Genomic DNA, 25,581 nt, shown 5'->3' with positions numbered 1-25,581 from the left:
CTTTGAAAATCCCAGTGGAAGCAGACTGGCCCATGTCTCTTATTAAAACATCCTGAAAAACCACAACAGTTTAATTTGTTTATATACAAACATAAAGAAAGTTTTTCAATTAAACCATACAATGTAAACCTATATAGCACACATTATTATAGTATATAAAATCAAAAATAAAAAAAAGAAAATATTGATGGTTACTACAGAAAGATTTTTCTATAAGCCAAATCATTTATTTTTTTTATCAAATCACAGTTAAATTGGCAAAAAAATCATCCTCTTACACAATGCAACTTAACTTAAGCATTGGGTGAATATTTCACGTGCTACTATGAGCCTATAGTACCACACTTACAGCAAGCTCTTGCATGCTAGTCATGTCTCCACACAATTTTGCATCTGTGTCCCAATATATAGAGAAATCCTGGAGATCTAACAGCTTGTGCATCACCCCAGCCTCTGCCTTGTGAACAAACTTTGGCACCTTAAAAAATTAAATATTAAATGACTGTAGTGCAAATATACACCAGCATTTTTTTAAGTCAGGCAAAAACTGGACCACATCTATGTAGCTTTTTGTACAGTATAAATAAATATGTTTATAAAATTGCATACTTTTATGAAAGCCAAGAGATGTTTCAAAATTTGTTTTTTAATGTTTTTTGTTATATATGTTTCATGTAAACATACCCAACTTCCATCTGTGCTCTGAGCAGACAGGCTTTTAATCCTTATCCCACAGGCAAAAGAGCATCCAGGGATGGTCTGGTTGTCCTCATAGCGGATGTGGACATTGTTGACTTTCAGCTACAAGGACAGGGTATTTCAAATAAGTTAAAGCATCACAAAACAGAATTGGCATGTAATAAAGTCACAACTCTTCATTAATAATGAAATATTCACTCAATTTATGGAGCAGATAGTGTGGATATTTCTAAAGTGTTGAATGTAACATTATCACAGTCAGTCATCCATTATTTATGAGGCAAAACATGTTGAGCCAGATTGAACTGAATATTTCATTAAATGTTCACAGCTTAACATGCAGTTAAATACAGGTCAAATTTTTGCTCATTTTTTATTTATGAGAGTAATGTCAATGAAATAACTGAGTGGAAGCATATATATAATCAAATATACATTATGTATACCTGTAGGTTTTCCACAATGTTGGAGACCAAAGAATATCCCAGAGAAAGCCATGAAGAGGTTTCTACATGAGCTTGTCTTGCTACCTAGCAGCATTAAAAAAATTACATTTCACCTTGGGAATTAACATGAATACAGCTACTCACCAATGTAAGGTCAATATTCTAATTGTAACATATTCCAGGGAAAATTGAGTTGCTTCATTTCTCACTTAAACAAATTTAGCATTAAAAAACCATGCAAAACAAAATTTGTACTTAAGGATTCAAAATACTGAAACATTTAGCTGGCAATAATACACTATTTAATCATGCTACTCAACATTGTTTAATATTGCTTTAAGGCTCAACTATACCTTCCACTTGGTTTCTAACTCAAGGAGTTGTGCTTTCTTTCTTTCATCTTTAATTTTCTGCTCTTTTTCTTCATCATACTGTAATGATATAATACACATACAATCAATAATAGCAATCAATCCACATCCAATTCAGTCTAATTAATAAAATTTGTCTACAACCACCTATACCTGAAACTATGGGATACTTTCCTGAAGTAGAATGATTGTGCAATTTGGTCTACTTTAATTTAGTGAAAATCTAACTTACTCCTTTTTACTTAGTTAATAAGCTAACTATACCTCACTTCCATACATATTCCTCTAACTGAGATAGAAATTTGTAACTTAATAAAAAAGTTTCCTTTTCTCATTTATTATAAAACAATAAGTCATAGACATATCATGATGGCTAGTTCATACTGTATATATTACCTTTTTATGTGACAGTGGCCCTGCCACTAGGTAGACCTTATCTAAAGAGATTACCCAAGGCTCACTCTTCAGTCTTCTCACTGGGATCTGCAGGGAGATTTTACCAACAAATCCTGTAATATGATAAAATAAAGATTCACTTTTCTGCATTTATATATTATAATTAGCAGAAGTTTCTAGTATCACTTTACTAAAACAGACAAATCTTTTTTTGAGAATTAAAATACCCCAAGTATGTGTGCTTTTAGATAAGATTTTATACAGCATAAGTCATCATCTTTGCCAACAACAATAACAAAAGATATTTAAACAATGAGATATCTATATTAAAGTCACCCTTACCTGCTTTGACCTCAATTGGCAAGTCTAAACTTTTGAGAGCATCTTTTTTCAATGGAAGATTTTCCAACTCCACCGCACCTACAAAAATGATCAGTTAATGAATAATGTGATATCACTCTAATTTTTGATAACCTTAAACCTTTAAAGCCCATAAATGTTATCTAATTTTGATAACCTAAACCTTTAAAGCCCATATTATTTATTTGTTAAGACTGTAATTCATGGAAAGCAACTGCCACACACACTGGAATTTTAAAACGGGTATATATATCAAGTAAAACAAAGCACTTGTCCAGTTGGCAGTTTTATGAATACGGCTGTACCTCAATGTGAACCACTTTGATCTGGTGTAAACTACAAGTAGATGTAACAGGCAGATGAAGGTTTGAATTCAGATACAATACACATAGGATAACCAAGATCAAAAATCAATGGCAACATACCCTGCAGTAAACCAATGGAAAGTTGATCTGTGTTGAGATTCTCCAGATATTCCCCTACATATGTGTTCAGAACCCATGCTGCAAGGCCCTCAAGCATAACTGCCTAGTGCAAATTAATAACATGATTTCAGAATTCATACTACACCTATAGATATATCACACATGTATGTACTGTGCCCATGGCAATGTTATTTACTGGATTATCGAATCAACTATATACTGAAATTATGAGACAAACACATACTGGAAATAGTTCTTAACAATCATGTTTGTTACATTCAGGCTTAAGTGGATTGTGTTCGTACCTAGCTTTAATATTTTAATTTCACTCCATCTTAAAAAGCTGAAAATGATGCACTGACGAAAAAAAAACTTTAAAAACTGATGCATTAGGCACACTGAAATTCTGAACTTCAGTAATCACCACACATTAACATCACTGACAAAATATCAAAACAACGATGCTAATGACGCAATAGAACGTGACTTTGAACGTGCTCTTGCATTACATGGCACAGATATTTTTACTTTTGCGTACACTTTTACTTGTAAACAAACGCTGCAAAAGGTCAAATTACAAGGTCAACCTATCAAATGTGTACCTGATATAGTACAGATGTAATTCAGCTCGTAACAACGCTTAGCAGTAAATGATTATGCCATCAAATAACTGTGAACTCAGTTAAAATTAATCTTTGAGCAGTTGCGCTTTCACGATGTTCGCCATGCCTGATCTCGTGATATCTCGCTATATCTCACTGTTTTCACGGCACACTTCCGCAGTAAGAGAGAAGGTGAAGATGCCCCACTGATAAAATCCCCAAGGTAATGACAGGTGCCAAATATGTTGTATTTTACCTTGAATATATTTCAGAGGATTTCAGTTTGTGTAATTTGCCCCCCCATCCCTCTTCAAACCTTATTTATCATGATTTATATGCAACTACTTCCCAGCTGCTAGATCCTTGCACTTTGACATTTTTTCATTCATTACATGTTATTGTTAGTTATGTAGCATGTTCTACATGTAGCCGTGACCTCCTGCACTGGGTCAGGGTGACATAAGATGAGGTAATCTTGGGGACTTAAGGCCGACTAGGTTCAGGTTTGGTCAACAGTGGAAAATATTCAATAATACAAATGTACAGGGTACTAGTACAGATGCTACTATTATATATACTGGGTTAAACATAAAGCCTGCCAGAGGAATTTAAACTGAAAATATTTTGATTAATTATCATGTTAAGTACCCAGCATGAGACAAAAGGTTAAAAAATTGTATAAGTATTGACCCTAAAATCGATCTCCTGAGACTGAAAATGACAAGTAAAGTTGCTTCATTAAGCAAGGTGGTGCAGTAGAGATAAAGAAAAAGCACTTGAAATACTGCAAGGTGATGCATATACATGTAGTCAAATTAGGACATTTCCTTAAAATATGGGACATAAATGTACATCATTATGTATTATAGTCGCTCAGCTAAAAAAAAAAGAGAGAAGTATGTTTGCTCATAATGTTATATTCTGGGGGAAATATTATTTATCAGAAATGTATCTTTTAATAGTAACAACAATAACCTTGACATAATTTTCTCACTAAAAATGTCAAATGTTATTGTTCCGGCTATGATTTATTTGTATATATATGCTAGTCACACGCCCCAAAGCAATTCAGACAGTTCTCTTTTAGTTTATGATATATGTGGTTTGCTATCAGATAGTGGAGATTGATCCTAGCATTGCTTGTGCATTCAATAGAGCTGTACATATGCACAAGCACATATCAACAAGTAGGTCAGAGAAAGTAAACAAATAGATGGCAGAGATACAGGGACACAAGAAAAATATGAGACCATCTTTCCTGTTGACTATGATGCATAAGATTGATGTGTATTTTACAAGAGCTGTAAGTATGTTTGTACATGTATATAGATGTTTGTTTTCAGATATGACATCAACATTATAAGTTGTAGCACTATCCACAGTGCAGCATGGAGAGATTCTGCATAAGTTGTATGCAGAGAATTGTTGTCTATGAAACTAAAGCTGTGAGTAAAAACCAAAATATTAAGTGCAAGATAAAGACTAAATAAAAATGCATTAGAATATGTCAGTGTTTGCTGTTTAATACACGTTTGGAATAAGAGTTTTTGTTTTTTTTATTGTCAGTTGGTTTGTTTCTTTTACTGTTTTTTATGAAATACAAATATTATATACATTAGTATTATGGAATGTACTGTATAATAACCAGTTAAAGGAGCTATGCATTGCACTGTGCTCACCTCTAACTCAGATGTCTTTTTGTTTTCAGCGTTATTATGTGGTTGGTTCCAACAATACTGAAAGCAGGTTCAGAGTTCTTAAAATAGACCGCCAGGAGAGCAGGGACCTGGTCTTACATGATGATGGGGTAATCAGATAGTTTGAGGCAATATCTTACTTAGTTCAGACACAGTTGACACCAGTGTAATATAAATATCAATTAATGAGTGTGTGAAGCCTGTGTATTTCCATTTTTTGATGTTTTTTTTTTCTTGTGTGCTAAGAATCAGAGTTCTCAGATATTATAATTTGATAGAATGAAAGAAACAGTAATGAGTTAATGTGATTGCCTTACATTATAACAAGTCACATTTATTTTGTTTGCATATGCTGTCCATAAATACAAATATTCAGTAGTCCTTAATGATCATTTTTGTTGTTAAATACATGTCACTTGCCATTGTTTTATTTATACATGCTGTTAATGCTAATTAAGTAAAAAGATGATGTTTTTTCAAGGAGATGGTGAATCGTTATTCTATTTCAAGAAAGAATAATTTCCTTTTCAATTAGACTTAGGCAATTTGTATTTGTTGTTATAAGGTATCCATCTGATTTTTTTTTTTTAATTTTTGAAATGATTTTTTAGACATTCAATTTTTTTTTCCTAAAAACATCTTATTACATTGTTAGCTGGAATACACCCACAGAGAAATTCGCAACTTACTTCATATGATAGACTCTGGTAACCGACCAAAAGAGGGCAGCAAGGGAGTGGTGGCAGGTCTGCACCGCGCTGTGTCAGCATTTGGAATTGTAGGTAATTAGAGCTCTTCATTGAAAAAATAATTTAACAGATCTTCATTTTCCTTTGTTACCAAGTTCAGGTGGACAGGTACCCAGCAATTTCAAAGATTGTGTTCTTCTTCCTTGATTGGAAAATGGCATTGAACTTACAGGTAGATGAATCATTGATTCAGATTGGACCCTTTCAAGCTTAAAAGGTGGTTCATTTGAAACTGGCCCCCACCTGTGGGCATGATGCTTAAGAGATGTATTGGGATGGGTAGTGTACCTTTTCCTTTGTAAAAATGTTTTAGGCCATCCTCTCTTTAGAATTGTATTGTGTAAAAAACAGCATCTTTTGTTTTCAGGCTTTGTGAGATTTCTGGAGGGCTATTACATGGTTCTCATCACCAAGAGGAGGAAGGTTGCAATTATTGGACACCACACTATTTATAAGATAGAAGACACCAGCATGGTTTACATTCCTAATGAAAGACCTTCGCATCCTGACGAGTCAAAGTAAGTTTAAGTATTTTATTATTATTACTTGATAATAAACACTGATTCATTTCAGTTATATAGCTGTTGATTCTTTTAAATATGTTGTACTAATTGGATTGCTACACAATATATCTATATCATTTTATGTTTTTATTATTTTCTTCAAGGTATGTGAAGATGTTCCAAGCTAATGATTTGTCCAGTAACTTTTATTTTAGGTAAGTAACACATTCCTTAACAAGCCCCCTCCCACCCCTTCACATGTGCTTGTGAACATGCACGTGTGCACACGCATGCACACTCGTGCTAAATAGATTTTACTAAAATACTTGAATAGGATGTTTATCATATTCAGAAAGAACTCTTTTATTATGGAAACTTCTGATGACTTAAAGATATTGTAAAGAATTCTCTTTTCTGTGCAGTTACAGCTATGATCTTACACACACCCTTCAGTACAACCTGACGCCAAGCAAAAACCTAGAGAACCATTTTATGCAAGAAAACATTGAGGAGAAGGAGAGGAAGTTTTCTGTGCTCAAGCCAAGCAAATATGTTCCTGAGTCTACAGGTGAAGAGGTAGAAGATGCAGACACGTATGTCCCTGATGTACAGGAGTTGGAGATAGGTGACACCTCGGATGACTGCACATCTGGTGAGGATGGTGACGCAAACGGGAATGGTGCCAGAAAAAAGGAGGAAAACAACAACAAAACTGCTTCATCACAAATGGAAGGTAAGCATATGCTTGGGGTTTTAATCAGCCACTTTTGTTTCTTGGAAAATGAATTATTATTTTGACCTTTTCTGGCCAGACGTACTATTCATTAGGATATTTACCTCTTGAAAATAGACTGTGCATTAACATCTAAATTTTATGATGCAAAGGCAACATCTTACACAGGCCCGTAGCCTGGGGGGGGGGGGGGGGGGGGGATTAGAAAGAACTGCCCCTTTTGCTGGGAAAAGGTCCAATCTGGGTAAAATTTGATCTAGGTACATGACGTTTTTATGGGAAAAGGCCCACTATTTCAGAAAAAGAACCCCCCTTTTGAAATTGCTGGCCATGGGCCTCTTGCAAGTCTTCATTTTTAGATGCTTCAAACTAAATAAAATGGGTATTTCTGTTTTGAAGTTATCAATTAATTAATCACCATTCATTTCCCTTCCAGATGACTTGGTTTATGGAGTAAGAAATGAACCAGAGGACAAGTATGTGTGGAACAGCTACCTCCTGAAAGACTTCAAGACTCAAGCAAATTCAGACTGGATTTTGTATTTAATCCATGGTTTCATTGGACAGATGGGTATCCTTTTTAAAGTTGGTGCATTGGCTTAGGCATGACACTCGTTGAAATGCACCCTTGTCAGAATTTAAAAAAATTAAATGCTTAATATCTCCCAAGGAATTATGGGAAAAGCTTCTACAGAAGTCTGACTGAAAGTCGTATGTGGAGATTCCAAATATGCCCTGGGATTTGACCTTTGACCTTTATTTCAAGGTCAAACGTGTCAAAATTGTCTAAAAATGGGAATTTTCTGGAAAAAATATTTGTATATATGCCAATTTTCAGAAAGTGCACAGACCTAATCTCTCCTATAATTATAGTGAGGGGTTACAACTAGGGACTCCATTCAGCGTCAGGAGTTTGGGGTCAGTCAGTGAATTTTCATGAGAGAAGCAACCATAAGATGCCAAAACTGAAAGCTCTCTCTAATTCTGCAACCGTAAATGCTACAGATCTCTTGTTTTTTGCTTTTTGTAGAGCTTGCCAAGAGCAATACTGGAAGTGGTGTTTGTTTTTTGTTTTCAGTATGTTTTACGAGTTGGACTACATAAAAAAGTACAATGTCGCAATATTCAGTGGTGAAATTAAAGGGATAATAACTCTTCGTTTCGGCCAAAAAATGAATTTTCCTGGAGTAAACAACAATTTTCCCATACTTACCAATGGTTAATGAATCCATTTTTACATTTAAAGTTAGTCCCTGTTTTTTTTCTAAAAAGTTTGGTTTTTGTTAAAATCTCTTAAGAGATTTTAACAGAGTATAGCCATCAATGGAGGTCATGTGGTCTAAAGACAAGCTCAGATATCAGAATAATAGCTATAACTGCATTTTTGTGGTAAAACAGAATATATATTTCTATGAGTTATTCACAATGTTTTTATTGTGAAATATAGACCTCATATGAAGAGTTCTTATCCCTTTAAAATGTGAAATACTCCAAAATTAGCAGAGATACAGAGATACACCCATAGTTACTATTCAGCTTGAATAGGAAGTCATATGCTTAGTGTTGGGTACCTCCCTTTACTTATCCCGGGGCCTCCACATTACATTTAATAACTTTTTATATAAAACCTATGTAATACTGTTACAGAGAATCCCAGGTTCTAGCCTTAAACTCTACACACGGAAAAGAATGAAAGGACTCCATGTTGTAACTTCTACAGAATTTATTTTACTACACTAAGAGTTACATGGTACAAGTACGGTCTCTAGCTCTCCCCCTTCTCCAGGGGTGGATTGAGGCCGTCTTCTGGGTGTTGAAAGACGGTCAAATTTTCAAGTTTACATTGATGGGTATCCAATTTTTCCTGTTGGAAGAAAATGGAAGATAAATCAACAAAGATAATTTGGAAAACTATTGGAAAATATCTCTGGATGCGCCCCTGTTCTCTGTCAATCTCCTCTCTCCTTTCTAGATTTAAGTTCACAGATTTTTATGCCAAACTTTATCAATTAAATTGTCAATCACATAACTTAAAAACTGATTGGTTACTTTAGACACAAATTTATCCCCTTCTTGTGGGCACTCCTAATAACTCCATGTCATCAAGCTCTAATAAATTACTGGCTTCAAACAAAGGAAAGTAAAATTTGAACTGCTAAGTGTGAAATATAATCTAAGGGACCATCCCCACAGATATTTGGATCAATCTATCTAAAGTCTCACTAATTTACTGTCAACTTGACCGGCTTAAATGTCTGTCATGCCTAGTAAAGCTGTTAGGGGGTAATTATCTTTACCCTATAACTTATTAGGTAGGCGTGACAGACATTTAGGCCCGTTAGTTGACAGCAATTTAGTGAGACTCTCCAGGGAGTTAGATCGATCCAGATGGATCGATCTAGGCATAGGAACCCAGTCTAAGAGCGCATTCCCAGAGATTTAGATCGATCCATCTAGATCGACCTAACTCCCTGGGGGTTCACGCTTAATTGCTGTCAGCCGACCACGCACGGAAGTTAATTACCCCCTTTCAGCTTTTAGTAGGCAGAACAGACATTTAAGCTGGCTAAGCTGACAGTAATCTAGTGAGACTCCCATGGGGATAGATCGATCTAAAATCTGTGGGAATGGGGTTTAAAGCTACTTATACATCTTGGCTTTCTGTGTGTGAATTTTATCAAACTATGGCTTCCTCTGATTGAATTAATACTACATCATGTATGGATGTTTTAAAAGTACTAGATACAGTATTTTCTATACTGTGGTTCCTAACACATTCCTCCTTTTTTCAAACAAGAAAAATGGGATATTTGTTAGTTGCCATTGAAATATATAATTATATTACTTTATGTGCAGTAAGAGTTTTGTAAGCAGTGCCATGGAAATGACTTCCACCAACTTATACTAAATAAAATATTGACAACACCTTTAAAATTATGTACCTTGACAATAGCAATAACAATGCTATAAGCGCCATCAAGATGTGTACACTGCAAGTTTTAATATAAGCATCACCATGAAAAGTAAATACATTGAAAGGTTACAAAATAACAATGATAATAATGTAAACAACACCAAAGAACCTTTATATACAATGAAAGATTTTAGGATAGTAAAGGTAATAATATTGATTCAGAACAAGCAGTACCTTGAAGAAGCAAATGAAAAACAGTGCTAAGAACCGTCTGCACCAACCTATTCCCTTTTTTTCCCTCAACCATTTGCTTTAACATATCTTTAGTTTTCATATATATTTTGCAATTTTCAGCATACATGCAACACTGATAACACATTTCAAGGAAAACCAATAGGCCTATGGTCTTCAAACGTACAGGAATGATCTCACTAAAATACTCGCTGAGTTTGAAAATCAGCTTGGTTGGTTCTGTTTTCATGAAGTTTTGCCTTTTTTTTTGTATATCAGTGGTTTTTCCTCAGATTCAGTACTTAAGTATGTTAACAGTATCATTATTGAACTAATTAGATATGTAAAAGTGTTCTTTTGACATTTTCTACATCTGACCAATATTGTTCATTGATTATATAAAAATGATGGTTAATCTCTTATTGTATAATAAAGTGTCAAAAATGGAAATAAACTCAAATGTTAAGTAAGAGAAAAATTTGTTTAAGTGTGCACCTGTGTGTTGTTAAAGGTAAGTGTGTCTGGCCAAAAAGAGAGAAATCAACTATTTGAATGAAGGGTCCAAACGGATATGAATAAAAGAAGTGTTATAACTCATATTTCTGTTTGTTGATTTCATATATTAGAATACAACTTTTAATGGCTACTTGATTTAAAAATGTAGTGCCTGGGCCTGCAAGGGGGGGGGGGGGGTAACAGTGGGTGTTCCCCCCTCCCCACTACATTCTAAAGCTTGATAATAATAATAATAACAATAATTTTTTCAGCTAATATATAAATATACCCTGAAGTTAAATATTTCTGTTTTCAACACACACTTCTACACGTAACATCCCACAACAATGGCACCAACACTGCTTCATCAGCAACAGTTGACTGTATAAGGTATCTTTTGTTTGGATCTTGTGCTGCACTCATAACCAAAGTTGTTTCGCGGATCAAATATGGCCAAGCTTTCAAGGTAGGTCAGCCAAATTTGATCCGCAGATCTGTTAGTCCATTGATGCAGTCTGGTCAACAGGATGCAAATCTTGGTATAAGGTAAGATCTGCCCCTTCTTGTTGCTGACCTGGCTGGTGATGGATATTCTTGCAGTCATCCTCAACCTGTACTGGTAGTTGTGGATCAACAGGATGCAAATCTTGGTATATTAAGGTAAGATCTACCTCTTCTTGTTGCTGACCTGGCTGGTAATGGATATTCTCACAGTTATCCTCAACTTGTACTGGGAGTTGTGGATCAACAGGATGCAATTCGTGGTATAAGGTAAGATCTACTCCTTGTTGCTGACCTGGCTGGTGATGAATATTCTCGCAGTTATCCTCAACTTGTACTGGGAGTTGTGGATCAACAGGATGCAAATCTTGGTATAAAGTAAGATCTACCCCTTCTTGTTGCTGACCTGGCTGGTGATGAATATTCTCGCAGTTATCCTCAACTTGTACTGGGAGTTGTGGATCAACAGGATGCAAATCTTGGTATAAAGTAAGATCTACCCCTTCTTGTTGCTGACCTGGCTGGTGATGAATATTCTCGCAGTTATCCTCAACTTGTACTGGGAGTTGTGGATCAACAGGATGCAAATCTTGGTATAAAGTAAGATCTACCCCTTCTTGTTGCTGACCTGGCTGGTGATGAATATTCTCACAGTTATCCTCAACTTGTACTGGGAGTTGTGGATCAACAGGATGCAATTCGTGGTATAAGGTAAGATCTACTCCTTGTTGCTGACCTGGCTGGTGATGAATATTCTCGCAGTTATCCTCAACTTGTACTGGGAGTTGTGGATCAACAGGATGCAAATCTTGGTATAAAGTAAGATCTACCCCTTCTTGTTGCTGACCTGGCTGTTGATGAATATTCTCGCAGTTATCCTCAACTTGTACTGGGAGTTGTGGATCAACGGGATGCAAATCTTGGTATAAGGTAAGATCAAACCCTTCTTGTGGGTGCTGACCTGGCTGGTGATGGATATCCTCGTCGTTATCCTCAACTTGTGCTGGGAGTTGTGGGTCAACAGGATGCACATATTGGTATAAGGTAATGTCAACACCATCAACTACCATTGGATTATCAACATTTTTTACATGTCGTACATCAGGGGCATAAACATCGCAAGTGAAAAATACTAAAATTATACTAAAGATATAAGATTTGTAGCTCTTTTTCATCAGGGTATTATTGCAGCCTCTGTATTTAGGCTTGGTGTAACCTGCTGGAAGTGAACCATCTGGAAGTTTGTCTGGTAAGGGGGGCCTGGTCTTAGAATCCTTTGATGCCTCATCTTTGGCTGGAGCAGATCTTTTCTCTGGCCAACCGTTGATAGCAGGAGACTCACTTTCTTCATTTGGAAATGACTTGGTTTCTTCCTGCAGAATTTGTACAGAAGTTGTGTTTTCCACTTTTGGATTTGCAGCAGAATACATGCTTTTATTATTGAAAGATGACTGAGCCCTTTGTTTCAAGTGCAAATTTTGTATTGCATTGCATTAAAAATGTCATTTTATTTTGTTTTAAACAAATATATCATACCTACCTGGTCAGGGGAAGTGTGGTGACCTTTATAGCTGTTGTCATGTTGTACTGAACGTCCAACACTACATGGTTCATGTTTCTAAAATGTAGAGAAAGTTGAATGGATTGCGATTCCCTTGAACCATTTTATTTGGATAAATTTAGTATTTCATTTGGATTTGAAGTACAGTGTTTGTTAAATATTCAAAAGTAGGAAGGGTAGAGCTTATGATGCATGCTTGGCTATGATATGTCACCATACGCATATAGTCTATATAAGCAAACATCCTGCATAGTGCAGCATTCGGTACATTTATGTCAGAAATGGTTGCTGCAATAGATTTAACATGAGAAAAAATCTGAATTTGGAGTATACAACATATGTCATGCTGTTATTTATCTACATACCTTTGTACTTTCTTTATCAGTGTAATCACTAATCTTTTGCTGCTTGTTTTCATCTTCATTTGCACTATTAAAACAGAAATGTTATGATTCAGGCATAAACATTATCTTTTTGCTGCCATCCTGATATGAAGATCAGGAAACTTCATCCTTAACAGAATATTGCTGATGATGAAAATTAAGAAATAGTGAAAGATAAAGGCAAGATGGCTTATAATAAGAAAAACAGAACATGAGGTGGAAATTACATACTTGAACAATTGGAAAGCACAGAATTCAAGAAAGAAAGATTACCTTTTTTGGTTTGATTGATTACAACAAAGCATTTGATCGATTGCAACATCACAAAATACTGATTATCGTGGAAGATATTGGAATACCTTTCAATGAAATTGGCATTAAAAAAAGAGGTATAGTGTACAGGTGTGTGTATGTATATGTCCACAATATTGGGTAGCAAAAATGGGACATGGGCATTAAAATATCAACATGGCATTGATCTTGTGAGCATGCTTTCTGCTTAGAATATGCATCGATTTTTATTTCATATTCATAAATTTTGGAAAATGTAAAATAGATCACATGAAAATTATCAGGTTAGAGTGGACTGAACTTCACTGAGCCAGGAAAGCATGTGGGGATCCTGAATCAGCACTTAAATAACCCTGACATTAAGTTTTCTCTCATGCATTATGGTAATTACTCAATCTTTTCAATGGGCAAAAATTATCAAACTTTCAGATACATTATTTTAAAATCATGAAAGTTATATTTTTGTAAAGCATTTGTGGTGCTTTTAATGCATAGAATAGAACTATAAGGTAGTCTGCTTTTCAATTTTGTTGCAACCACTCAATAGGACTGCTCTTATTTTGAGAAATTATGACTTAAAAAAATACAGTATCTGTAAAATTCACAATTTTCCTCCATTGAAAAGACCCAGTCATTACCGTACGTGTCAAAAAGTGGGAACTGGATATAGCTAATTTAATTAATCACATTTAATATTCATGTCAGTCATTACATCATAAATGGATATTTCCACTTAGTACGCTAGGTCCCTGGGTTGAATCTGAATGGAGACACGATACTGCTTGCTGCAGTTTTGCTGTCCTGTGTGTGTCTGAAAGAATCAAAACAGGATTGAGTCATAACACCTGTGACTCTCTTCTTGTTTTCTGATGGCCCACATTTCACACCCAGACAGAAGTATGCTCCACGCCATAACCTAATCTTACTTTGAAATGTGCTCAATTCTGCCTTCCACACTTCCTCCATTTTGTTGGTAATAAATTTTGCTTGCCTAATTCTGCTCTTGATGTTGTCCTTACTGTCTCCCTTTTTACTTTCTCAATCCTTTCCTCTTCTATCTCCACCTCTCCCTCCCCATGCACTGTCATTGCAGGTGTTTTGTTGAGGCCCACTTCTCTGCTTACATTCATAAAAGTCTTTCCCATCTCCTTGCATTCTTCTCTGGACTTCACCAGCATCATTGTGTCCGACATAAAAATCTTATGAGGTCATGTGATGTAAAGTGTTGTGGTCCAATAGTTCTTGAGGTGTGGCGGCCTCTTTGTATAACGCCGAAGTAAAGAAATTAACTATACAATTATAAGCAATTAAAGTTTAGATCCATGTAAGGTAACAAATTAGTATATAAGCAATGAAAATTGATACCTTTGGGAGGGGGGGGGGGGAAGAAAAAGAGGAGGAGATGGGAGAGAGACGTAGCATGGACAGACATGGTTTCGAGAAGTTAAGAGTTGGAGACTAATTCACTTAGAATATGTAGATACTGAGCGTCAATGATTAAATCGTTTAACTGGTCATTGTGTTGACTTTGGTTTTCTTTGCGCGGCCTCACGTAAATCTGATGCAAATTGTGGAATCTTTAGATTGCGTTATCTGCTCAGTAAGTCAAAAATGTAATGTCCTATTTTGAGCCCACGGTTGAATTAAGCGTACAAAATTATATAAGTTTAGGACATTCATTCCATATGTATGAAAAGGTTCATTACAGTGTCCTCTGCATATCTTATGTTCCATATTTCTCCCTGCATGGTCTTTGCCCAGTCAATTTTGTGGTCTTTCTAAGGCTCCTTGCATGATTTTTACCAATTGTGTTGTAGGAAGCAGTGATACCAGGCACCCCTGTCTCAATCCTTTTTTAGATGAAAACTCTTCAGTGTGCTGGTTGTTTACCCGCATCACTCCTTTGGCATTATCATGGCTTTGTGGGGCTCTGTCATTGAGTCATTGAGTCTTCAAGAGGGCATCGTGGTACACAGAGTGAAAAGCCTTGGTATAATCAATGAAAAGGAACCCAACTTGGATCTTCTTTCTTCTTGATAACTTTCTGAGTAATGTTTCTCTCCACTTTTATTATCATATTTCTCCAAAAATGATATTTGAGCAGGTATATTTTTTGCTCTCTTTCTTTGCTATATAGATATATATCCTTTGGCTGTTTCTGCTAACTCTAATTTGAATGATTATGCACTTGCACGTGTAGCAGTTATATGTCATTCATAGCTATGTCATTTGACTTATACGCTTTGGAGGGGTAGATAATTAGTTCAAATTTATGACCAGAAATTTGAAGAAGGTGCAGATTTGAAGTTTTTTTTCTGACCCACTGATGACTTCTGACTGAGTGTTAGTGGTGATTTACTTGCATTACAGATAAACTACATGTACATGCACATGCTTCACATCTAACTTTAAGCAAACGGTGAGAAAACGGCGCAGCGCAAGTGGGCGCGCCAATTGCTCACCATTTGCAGGGGTATTTTGGTGAGATTTTTGCCTCTCGCACAGCTGAGCAAAACATCTCACATGTTTGATATTTTTGGCCTCTTAAGGTAAATGGCTCAGCGTGTGTGGGGTGCAAGCGCTGATTGCTCAAGTCATGCCAACAATAAATGCGCATGTGCCGGTAGCCAGAAACAAAGAAAAATGTCAGCCCCCAGCAAAGTCATGTTAAGGTCCACTAAATGCAAGTGATGAAATCACTCATTTACATATTATGTTTATACAATCAGTCAGCATATTAGCATTCACCTTGCTTCAGTCTTGAATGAATATTTATCATCCTCTGTATATTTATCCATGATAAGTAGAACTGATATAACTTAAAAGTAGAAGCTCTCACTTGTTATCTATTGCATTGCAATTAGTATTTAAATGAGTTGCTGCCACTGTAGCATGCAGATAGATTCCCTGTAGATAATGTGTATAAATGCTGAATGTTGGGACCTAATAAAGACACTTTTAGACTTGGAACTGAATATGTGAGTTTGTGGTTATATTCCCTCTCCCATGCATCAGTGACAAGCAAAATATTAGAAGAACCTGGGTAGGGTGGAACATGGACCCCTACATAATGGCGAGCTCGACCAGGATCACTGCAGGGGAGGGATATACAGTGTAGCTATGGATCCAACTTTGAAGATTAGTATGTGTACGAAGATGATGACTGGGATTCTGAAAAGGACTATAATATTAACGGCAGGCTTGTAGAATGCCTATCTAAACTAGCCGACTTGTTACAAAAACAATGTGGCTGTTTGCAGCAACAAAATAATGACATTAGTGCAGAATCTGAAATGAAACAAGAAGTTAAAGATAGAAACCAAAGCAAAGTAGATGGACCATCAGAAATGGAGAAGGGAACTGAAGTCGAGACATTGAGTACTGCTAAGAAAGATGGATGTATGATGGAGTTTGTGAAGGAACAAGTTGTAGGTGAAGAAAATGATGGGAATGAACTGAGCGAGGACATTATTTTTGTAAATGATCAAGAGGTAGGACAGAGAACTGATTTCGAAAAAGGGGAGAAACAAAGTGTCTGTCGAGAAAGATTATGATTAAAAGCTAGGGAAGAAAACTGATGATGATGATGACAACGGATTAAGTGAGAGTAAAATGGGTGAACTGAAGTATGATAAGAAACTTGCTGTAGATGATAATGTTTTAACAGATAATGTGAAGAGTGCTGATGAAGGATTTGATAATGATGACCCACAGTATGAGGAGAAACATGCTGTAGATGAAAGGGCTGTGACAGATTTTGAAAATAATGCTCATGAAGGACTTACTGACGAACGGATGGGAATGGACTTTCCTATTTTTAAAGATACAGACAGAGACAAAGTTTCTGAAGTAGAGATGAAACAAAGTGCAGGTGAGGTAGTAAAAGTTGTAGAGAATGAAGACAAACAAGGCTCAGACACAGAAAATGTTTGTGAGAACACAAAAGAATGGACAGGTGTAAAATGGGACTTTAACAGAGACAACAAAAAGGTGCAGAGAAAGTTTATGGCAAAGAAACTAAAATGGACACTTCTTCCACACTGCAAATTAAGATATGATTTTTTTTATTCAGTTAAAGGATAATGCATCAGTTAGAGCTGTACTGTAGGTTCGGAAAAATTAGATTTATAGATATTTTACACTTGGCTCAGTATTTGATATTCTTGTTTCAATGTTTTAAGTAAAATTGCACCAAATGACTTACATATTTGAAAATAATAACATAAATTGTGTTTACAGATAAGGTTAAATTGAATTATAAAGAATATGTGACAGTAGGTTTTTTTATTCAAAAATGGTAAATTTCCAACATGTGGGGAGATTCCCAAGATATGTATTATAGAAGGAAGAATATAGTTTCATGATATACCTGATACTGAATCGTTTAAATGATGAGATTTTAAATGTACAGTCCATTAGAAAAGCTGTTTAAACAATCTGTATGATAACTGGACATTTATCTCTATCAAAATATTTTGGAAGCATAAAAATTCTAATTTCATTTCATTAGAATAATGATGTCTTTGTACAGCAATGGAATAGACAATGAACTGAATTAATTACAATTGTTAGTTAAAGTAATGATATTTGACAGAATAATTTTTTAATTTTTTTTTTTGTAATTGAATCATGACATAGATATTTTGTATAAGTATTTAGCTGTTTAAATTTTGTCTTTGAGTATTCTGTGGAATCTTTATTTCAAAAAATTATGTAACCATAAATTTTTTGTGGGAAAAGAAGGAATATGTTAAGGTCCACTAAATCCAAAAAAAAAAAAAAAAAAAAAAATAGATCTGGACTTCTTTTTTGTAGTAATAGCAGTAAGGATGTTTTCTGTGAAAAGTAGTGTTGTAAACTAAATTGTAAACCTAGAATTTTGACATTTTTTTAGTCCTCATGAATGTCACACTTATCCAAATTACTTATTAAATCTAGACAAGTTCTGAATTTCTTTTAAGTCTTGGTCTTTTGTATTGTGCACACAATGGAGGGGGCTTTCCCTAGTGCAGTTTCATCAAGGATGTCCTCCTGCATAGACTGCATCAGGCATCTGAGGAGCTGGTGAACATATCCTGAAAGGTTAAGATATTTCATGTACAAAAGTACAATAAATATAGTTGCAGATATTTTCAACCATCATATTAATGTTTATCCCACCATAAACAATCCATACCCATCAACTTAAAGAGTAATAAAATGAGCAACACAAGTGAATAACAGGATTTAACATTTGAAATCTATCAAATGTTCAAACTATAGGGCAATTGAGACGAAATGAAGACATACATGTATATGTTATCAAGAACTCACCAAAGGAACATCCAACATGTCTGTATATTCCATTTGATCTTCTCCAGATCCTATCTCTTGACCATCAGTCAGAGTTTCTGCAGATTCTCTTCTCTGAACTTGAGGAATGGATACCTCCATTTCATACTCTTGCAACATTTTATTAAAATATGTTTTAAGTAAAGTGATATAACCTGTTATAATGTTTAAAATTGAGGGACAATAAGCATTATTCCCACAGTACATGTACAACATATCATGTTGCTACGCTATATCCCTTACATCTTATCAATTCATACTGATTTAAACTGGTATTACTTACCTTTGACAACTCCCTTTTTCTGTATATAGACCTCAATGGTTTATATCTCCATCTGCTCTAACAGTTGCACTTGCAGTTTCACTTGACTCGGCTTGGGCAACTTGATTCACTTGATTGAGAACGTGTATGGTTGGTACAGCGTCGGGTAATAACTCTTTCAAACTTTTTCATCTTCTTTCCCCATATTCCTTAGCAATTGGTACTTAAAAGGGTAGCACGTAACATCGAAATGTTTTTCAAAAAGTTCCGAATGCTGGGAGGGCTCCATGTAATCTTTCCTTGTTGTTTTCACAAAGGCAATCCACTGTCTTCTAATTGCAGGTGCTTTTGGCGCTTTGGGGAACAAATGAAATGAAACAGAGCTGCTTGAACAGCCGTAAGCTACACAGAAGTGTCCCTTTCTCTTTTGAACTCTCCTCATTTTTGTTAAACACAGGAAAAACTGATGTGCACACCTGCACTCACACTCCATAGAATGCTGGTTAGAAAGGAGGGTCACGAGACCACCGGTACTGTGTCACATTGATTAGTCTTCTGGTGTGTATTTTTACAAATCTAGTGATATATTGTCTTAATCGAAACCGATTTATTTTTCAATCTTGGGTTATGTTTATTTGTTCATTAAGTGTCTAAAGATGACAAAAAACGCACTCGGAACCCTTACTCTTTAAGCTTCTGTTAATTATCTGTTATGGTATGGCAATATAAACATTTAGCACATAATGCACAATAAAAAGCATGCAAGAACAATACAGCTCTTAACAAAATGCTGCTGATCAAGAATGTATTACCATTAACCAATATCCTGCCTTAGCAAAATCAAAAATTTGCAGCAACAAGTTTGCATGAGTTTTCCTGCAAAATTTTATTTCTGCTAATTTGCAAGAAGGAATAACAGTTTGCAGCAATATTTGCTGCAAATTTGCAGCAGGTCTGATATTTGGTAAGGGAAATCTTTGACAAAATCTACATCTCCCACACGACGTCCACATACATGAAGCTCATATACATGTACACTGTTAAAGTAGAACTCATATTACTTTTTTATTTGTTTAGTCAGTGAAAGTCCTTCACTTGATCTGGCCTGTTGGAAAAAATAATGGAGAAAGTAGTTAACTTTCAATAAATGGCCATTCAGATTGAGAAGAGCCAAGTGTTAGCTAGGCTGCAACCTAAATATGGTGGACCTACATGAAAGGAAGATAGCTTAATCGTGTAATGGTCTCTCCGCCTCTCACATGCCTCCCCATGAAACCTCGGCTCAATTCAACAGGTCGAGATTTGACGCATGGGTAGGCGTGTGATGGATGGAGAGACCATTACAGGATAAGGCTATCTTTCTTTAATGTAGGTCCACCATATTTAGGTTGCAGCCATATTTAGGTCGAGGCCTAGCTACCACTCAGCTCTTCTCGATCTGAATGGTCCCTAAAGTTCAGATATGAAGTATGAGCCCTGGTAGAAATAACTCTGGCACAACTTGGTGAGTTATCTGGGTAGATGAGACTTAACACTGAGCAGTTAACATCTATTTTCGTTTTGTTTGCTGTTTCGTAGCCAGTTACTTGGTTCTTTTTTCTCTTATCGATAGTGCAATCATCATTTTGGAAAAAATAATTAATTCTGGCAACTTGCAAAAAAAAAAAAAAAGAAAGAAAGAAAAACATTTTGTCAGTTTTGAGCACACATTACGTATCTTTGGCTTATAAGTTACAATCTAAAAGTATTTTGACTAACATGTTAGAAACCACAAAGGTGAAATAGAAGGCAACACCTCATCATTATTTATTTGACATAGTTTTTACCAATAAAGAGGGTGCAGTTATTCATCCTCACCTCACCTGCCCTCATTCTTGCTCTCAAGTGTGTTATCTCCTTGAAGTATTTCTTACCTTTCCTTTCCCAGATCCTGTTAAAGGTTTTGATTGACTAGATGTATCCTGGCATTCTACTGGATTAATAGATTTATTTTTTAATGCAATGAATTGCTGAACATCGTATTTCTGTTGGTCACTCATGGTGTCTCTGCAAGGAACAAAAATGATGTTGTAAAGTTTTCGAATTCGAGGAGGAATTCATTTGAAGAAGGGGTGTATGTTTTAAAGCAAATGACTTACACTTAAAATAAGTACAGATAACAATTAAAACAGAATCAAATGTGTAAAAGGATAGGAAGTTATTGAGTGCAAGTTGAATTTCTTTAAGTGTCAACAAATGGAACATTTCAAAGTCACATATAGTTTGATTTGATTGGTTAATTTTTTAATAGATTTGCACTTTTCTAACGTGTAAAACTCATGCAAACTCGAGATGGACAAGGTCAAGCTTGAGTAATTCGAATAATATTTTTAATATTTAAATTAAAAACGAGTACTTCTCACTGCAATTACCTAATAAGGAAATATTGAATAGCATTTTGTAACATGAGAATGGAAAATTCTTTGGAAAATAGAGTATAAATACTTGTGAAATTTTTTTAAAAAATGATTCGGTGAATAAACGTTTGAAAGCTCCAGACCATTGTCGTCTTTCCTCACTATAACAATGACAATACATTTTTTGTGTTGCAAAATGGCAACAAATATCTGCAGTATGGCTGCAAATTAGCAGGAATAAATTTTTTCTTTCAAACTCCTGCAAAATATTGCTGCAATTTTGCTGCAAACTTTTCATTTTGCTAATTAAGAGCTGTTATTTAGGAACATTTTTCTTACGATCAAATTCAGATTGCAGTGCCTTCAGTTTACAAATGGCCGCGCGGTGTGCTTGAAGGGGTTGAAAGATACAGTGGTAGCGATAAGCTGATATTTTCAGACATTTACTTATGTCTTCAGTATATCAATACTTGTAAGTGGTCTGACAGAGGTTTATACCCCATGCCATAACAGTGAGTGTTGAATAATGTTAACAACACTCAGAATTTTTTTGTGCTTTTGTTGATCGAGGTTATTTTATGAGTCTGTGAAAGGCCAGGTTTGCATTTTTTATTGGTGAGCAAACATGGTGTAAATAAAAAGCCTGTAGGTATGTATTAAGTCAATAAAAATGCAGTAAGAGCAATTTATCGAAATATTTACAAGGTGTATATATATATATTACTAAATAATGGACTACCCATTTTCAGTGACGTCATATTTGCTCCGTAACAATAGTCTCGTGACCATGTTGGAGGAAAAAAACAACAGGGAATAGTAGTGTAAATATATATGAACCAAATAAATAAAGTAAGCTACATATTGTGATTGACTACACCAAAGGGAAAAGGATATACAAGTGGAAGCTTTAAACCACCAAATAATTTCCCATTAACAGCCATACTAAGAAATGCCTGCAAAACTCCGTGAACAAAATAAATGGGTGAAACATTTCCCATCCCCATGGACAGCAGACACACTGTCATAACTCGCAATGGCACAAAAATATACTGTCATCAAGTAAACATTCTTTCCAGCATTACTTGAACATGTGCACCCCTCTGTTTGTAAGCAAACCACTGCACTGCTCACAGTCAGTACCCAGCGGGCAAAATGACTTTGTTTCAACGTTGAAACAATGTTGAATTCAACGTTGACAAGACGTTGGATAAACATTGGATTTGAAAGTAGGATCAACGTCAAATAACAACATTGTATCAACTCAGTTGTTAGACAACATTCTTGCATGAAAAGGCATTAAAATGACCTGAAATGGTTTTATTTTTATACAAATACACAGGTACACAATTATAACGTACACTGTAAAAACATCATTTAGCTCCTAAACACAATTCTTAGTGCCTGCTTTGTCTCATTTTTTCAATGCATTTAGCTCCTAAGCACGTTTTGCTCCCAAGCATGTTACATGCTTTTACCCTGGATGTGTTTAATGGTATGACGCGTTTGATGGCTAAATATATGTTGGGTGTATATGTATGACCTTTAAGTTAAGGTTTCCTTGATTTAGCTTTAAATATGTATATATATCGATCTAAAAGCTCTGGGAATACAGCCTAAGAAACTTAATTGTAAATTTATTTAGGAGAAGTCAACAACTGGTGGTCATAATTTAAAGAAAGCACAACCTACAAGAGCTTTCTTGTTGATAAAGGACAGCCATCTATTTCTGCATATCAGACTATCTGTGGGAAGTGCACCATACAAAATTTTATATTTCTTGCAAACTTCTCCATTTATCCTTTAAAATTATGAGAAAGAAAAAGTGAGTTCCTGCTCACAATTCTGAATAAGTAGAATACCTATCCTAGTTGTGTGCAAGATATCAGGATAACAACTTCAAAACAACCAATGAACACTGCACATTTGACTTTGGGCATACATTTTCTTTAACTATCCCAGTCAGGCCACGTGACGAAAGGTTTGGAGTGTACATACAGGACATTGTTACCTGTGGCCAAAATTTTGAAAGAGATGAGAAGGACACTTTAAAGTCGAGTGCAATTAACTGGCATCGCAGAATTATTTTGGGCTTCTACAGAGTTGTGATAAACATTTGGAATTGAGAACTAATAACAATACTTGGCAGATTCTCTTCAAAAACAATCATTTAAAGAGCAAAGTTAGGAAAACCAGTGAAATTCAGAACTTATTAATCATTTTCTCAAAATTCCTCTGACAAAGGAGAGGAACTGGGCCCCGTATCTCGAAAGCATCGCGTATTGCGAATCGCTATATCAATAAGAGGCTACAGTGTATTATATGAGAAGAGTATGGGCGAGTAATGGAATCGAGACGCTTGCGCACGTGCGCAACATAGCAAAGCTTTCGAGATACGGGGCCCTGATCTCTTCTTTCAGTGTTATATTTTCAGTTCTGAATGCTGCTTCATACTGTCATACAAACAAACTGGCAGCTCACCTGTAAATTACTTGGCCAATTAACATGCTCATTAAGCTGTTAACAATGCAAAGACCCAATTATGGTATGGGCCACGTCCTAATTGGGATGTGGTCTGGGCCATTTAAGAAGTAGACTAGATTGGGACCTGACCTGTGACACATGCGTCGTGTATATTGGGCTAGGTGTGGTAGCATTGCATTATTTGTTATACGTACAATAGAAATCTTAAATGTTTCAACAAACCCCTATTTTGAGTAGAACACACTGATATCACTGCCAGTGATATAAGCCCCATGGTATGTATTACATTAATTTAAAAGACCATTTTATGTGTGCTTGAATTGAGAGGAATCTCTGAGGCTAGTTTGCTGTCAAAAATTTTGTTTTTACAATACAACAGAATCATATAGCTGTTAGTTGAAAATGTCATTTTATTGACATTTGCGCTTTGATTAATGTTGCGCTATATATACTTGGATGGGAAGTCCTATGTTCACAGTCTTACTGCAACCCTGGATTTTACTTTTTCCCTATGACTTTGTTATAAATTATAATTTTCAGTAAAATAATTGGGAACTCTTGTTTACTGCATTTTGTAGAGCTTGTCAAGCACAACAAAGGAGGTGGTTTCCTTTTTTTTTTTTTTTTTTGTTTTAGATACAAATATGCTTACTCCAGCTGGTGGTACAATACCCGGAGGTGGTATTGCCTCTCTGATATTCTAGTTATTTAATTATTTCACCTGTATTACTTCACAATTTTAAAGACTGACTTAACAGAAATAACAGATGTGATAGTGTATGGTCGTAATATCTATCTGACAGTGATTGCTAGGAGATCTACCAGAATGGCAGGGACCAGGTTCTTGAAAAGAGGAGTTAATTGTATGGTAAGAATATTTCTACAGTTGTAAGTTTGTTCCACACATAACTCATTGCATCATTGAATTTATATGTATTTTAAATCATTTCCAAATTTTCCATTATATGTGAATGTTCACCGAGCGGCACTGAATGGCACCAATAAGAAAATCTTTTCAATGTGTTTGCTACTTATAAAGACAATGCTCTGTAGAAATGAAGAATGTACACATTTTCTTTATATTCAGGGTGAAGTTGCCAATGAGGTAGAGACCGAGCAAATTGTGCATGATTCCACAATTTTAGACCTAAGAAGAGCCAGGATATCTTCCTTTGTGCAATTGCGAGGTTCCATTCCACTTTTCTGGTCACATGATCTATCCAAGGTCATGCCAAAGCCCCCTATTCAGAGTAAGACAAGATTTATTTTGTAATTTTATAAAGGGCAGGAAAAATGCATTATGATATATCTTTTATTATTGCCTAGTTTTTCTCATATTTAAGAGAAATAGTTTGATTGGGATGGAGATTGTCATTGAGAATATCATTTTAAGATACATTTTGCTACATCTTTTTTCCATTATGTTTCAAAGTGAAACATGATTAATTCATTTTAAAAACAAGGATACATCTGTTTTTTTAAGAATTATTATGATTAGAATGATGACTGTCAGTTGTTTGAATATTGTTGCATCTGTTTCAATAATTTCATTGCTTCTTTGGTATTTCAGTTGACCACACTGACCCCTATGGCACAGCACCAGGTCAACACTTTAATAAGTTACTGAGGCGATATGGGGCCCCAATTATTATCCTTAACCTTGTCAAGGTAAGTTTGAATACCTTAAGGCGATACATAATTTAATAGGTCTGTAGTTTTCAGTTACCATTAAAACTGTTGTTCTGCCACAAGGT

General features: G+C 35.4%; 2 protein-coding genes across 11 annotated transcripts in view; one reads left to right on the top strand and one right to left on the bottom strand.

Moving 5' to 3' along the window:
* Positions 1-3,442, bottom strand: part of LOC106170225 (intermembrane lipid transfer protein VPS13D) — a 44,279-nt gene extending 40,837 nt beyond the window's left edge. For 2 of the 4 annotated variants that reach the window (XM_024076460.2, XM_086998788.1), the window contains exons 1-9: positions 3,300-3,442; positions 2,698-2,800; positions 2,255-2,332; positions 1,913-2,025; positions 1,499-1,576; positions 1,146-1,229; positions 685-801; positions 350-478; positions 2-52 (exon numbers count right to left, since the gene is read on the bottom strand). In XM_024076460.2, the coding sequence (XP_023932228.2) occupies positions 2-52; positions 350-478; positions 685-801; positions 1,146-1,229; positions 1,499-1,576; positions 1,913-2,025; positions 2,255-2,332; positions 2,698-2,794 (747 nt within the window). In that variant the 5' untranslated portion in view covers positions 2,795-2,800; positions 3,300-3,442. Of the gene's footprint in view, position 1; positions 53-349; positions 479-684; positions 802-1,145; positions 1,230-1,498; positions 1,577-1,912; positions 2,026-2,254; positions 2,333-2,697; positions 2,804-3,299 lie in introns of all 4 variants that reach the window. The other 2 variants (XM_024076461.2, XM_013550008.3) reach the window with 2 other exon arrangements.
* The window catches only part of LOC106170207 (polyphosphoinositide phosphatase), a 32,149-nt gene continuing 9,974 nt past the window's right edge, over positions 3,407-25,581 (top strand). Inside the window, exons 1-11 of one of the 7 annotated variants that reach the window (XM_086998794.1) lie at positions 3,407-3,522; positions 4,643-4,744; positions 5,008-5,106; positions 5,652-5,778; positions 6,113-6,263; positions 6,413-6,463; positions 6,671-6,981; positions 7,418-7,552; positions 24,595-24,695; positions 24,915-25,077; positions 25,398-25,495. In XM_086998794.1, the coding sequence (XP_086854920.1) occupies positions 4,688-4,744; positions 5,008-5,106; positions 5,652-5,778; positions 6,113-6,263; positions 6,413-6,463; positions 6,671-6,981; positions 7,418-7,552; positions 24,595-24,695; positions 24,915-25,077; positions 25,398-25,495 (1,293 nt within the window). In that variant the 5' untranslated portion in view covers positions 3,407-3,522; positions 4,643-4,687. Of the gene's footprint in view, positions 3,523-3,691; positions 3,769-4,315; positions 4,603-4,642; positions 4,745-5,007; positions 5,107-5,651; positions 5,779-6,112; positions 6,264-6,412; positions 6,464-6,670; positions 6,982-7,417; positions 7,553-24,594; positions 24,696-24,914; positions 25,078-25,397; positions 25,496-25,581 lie in introns of those variants that run through there. The other 6 variants (XM_086998795.1, XM_086998792.1, XM_086998793.1 and 3 more) reach the window with 6 other exon arrangements.

The sequence above is a fragment of the Lingula anatina genome, chromosome 1, assembly GCF_051362555.1.
Source record: "Lingula anatina isolate TDL-2025a chromosome 1, LinAna3.0, whole genome shotgun sequence".
Classification (NCBI taxonomy): Eukaryota; Metazoa; Brachiopoda; class Lingulata; order Lingulida; family Lingulidae; genus Lingula; species Lingula anatina.
The sequence above is the reverse complement of the archived record's forward strand: the minus strand, read 5'-3'. Positions and strand labels throughout refer to the sequence as shown.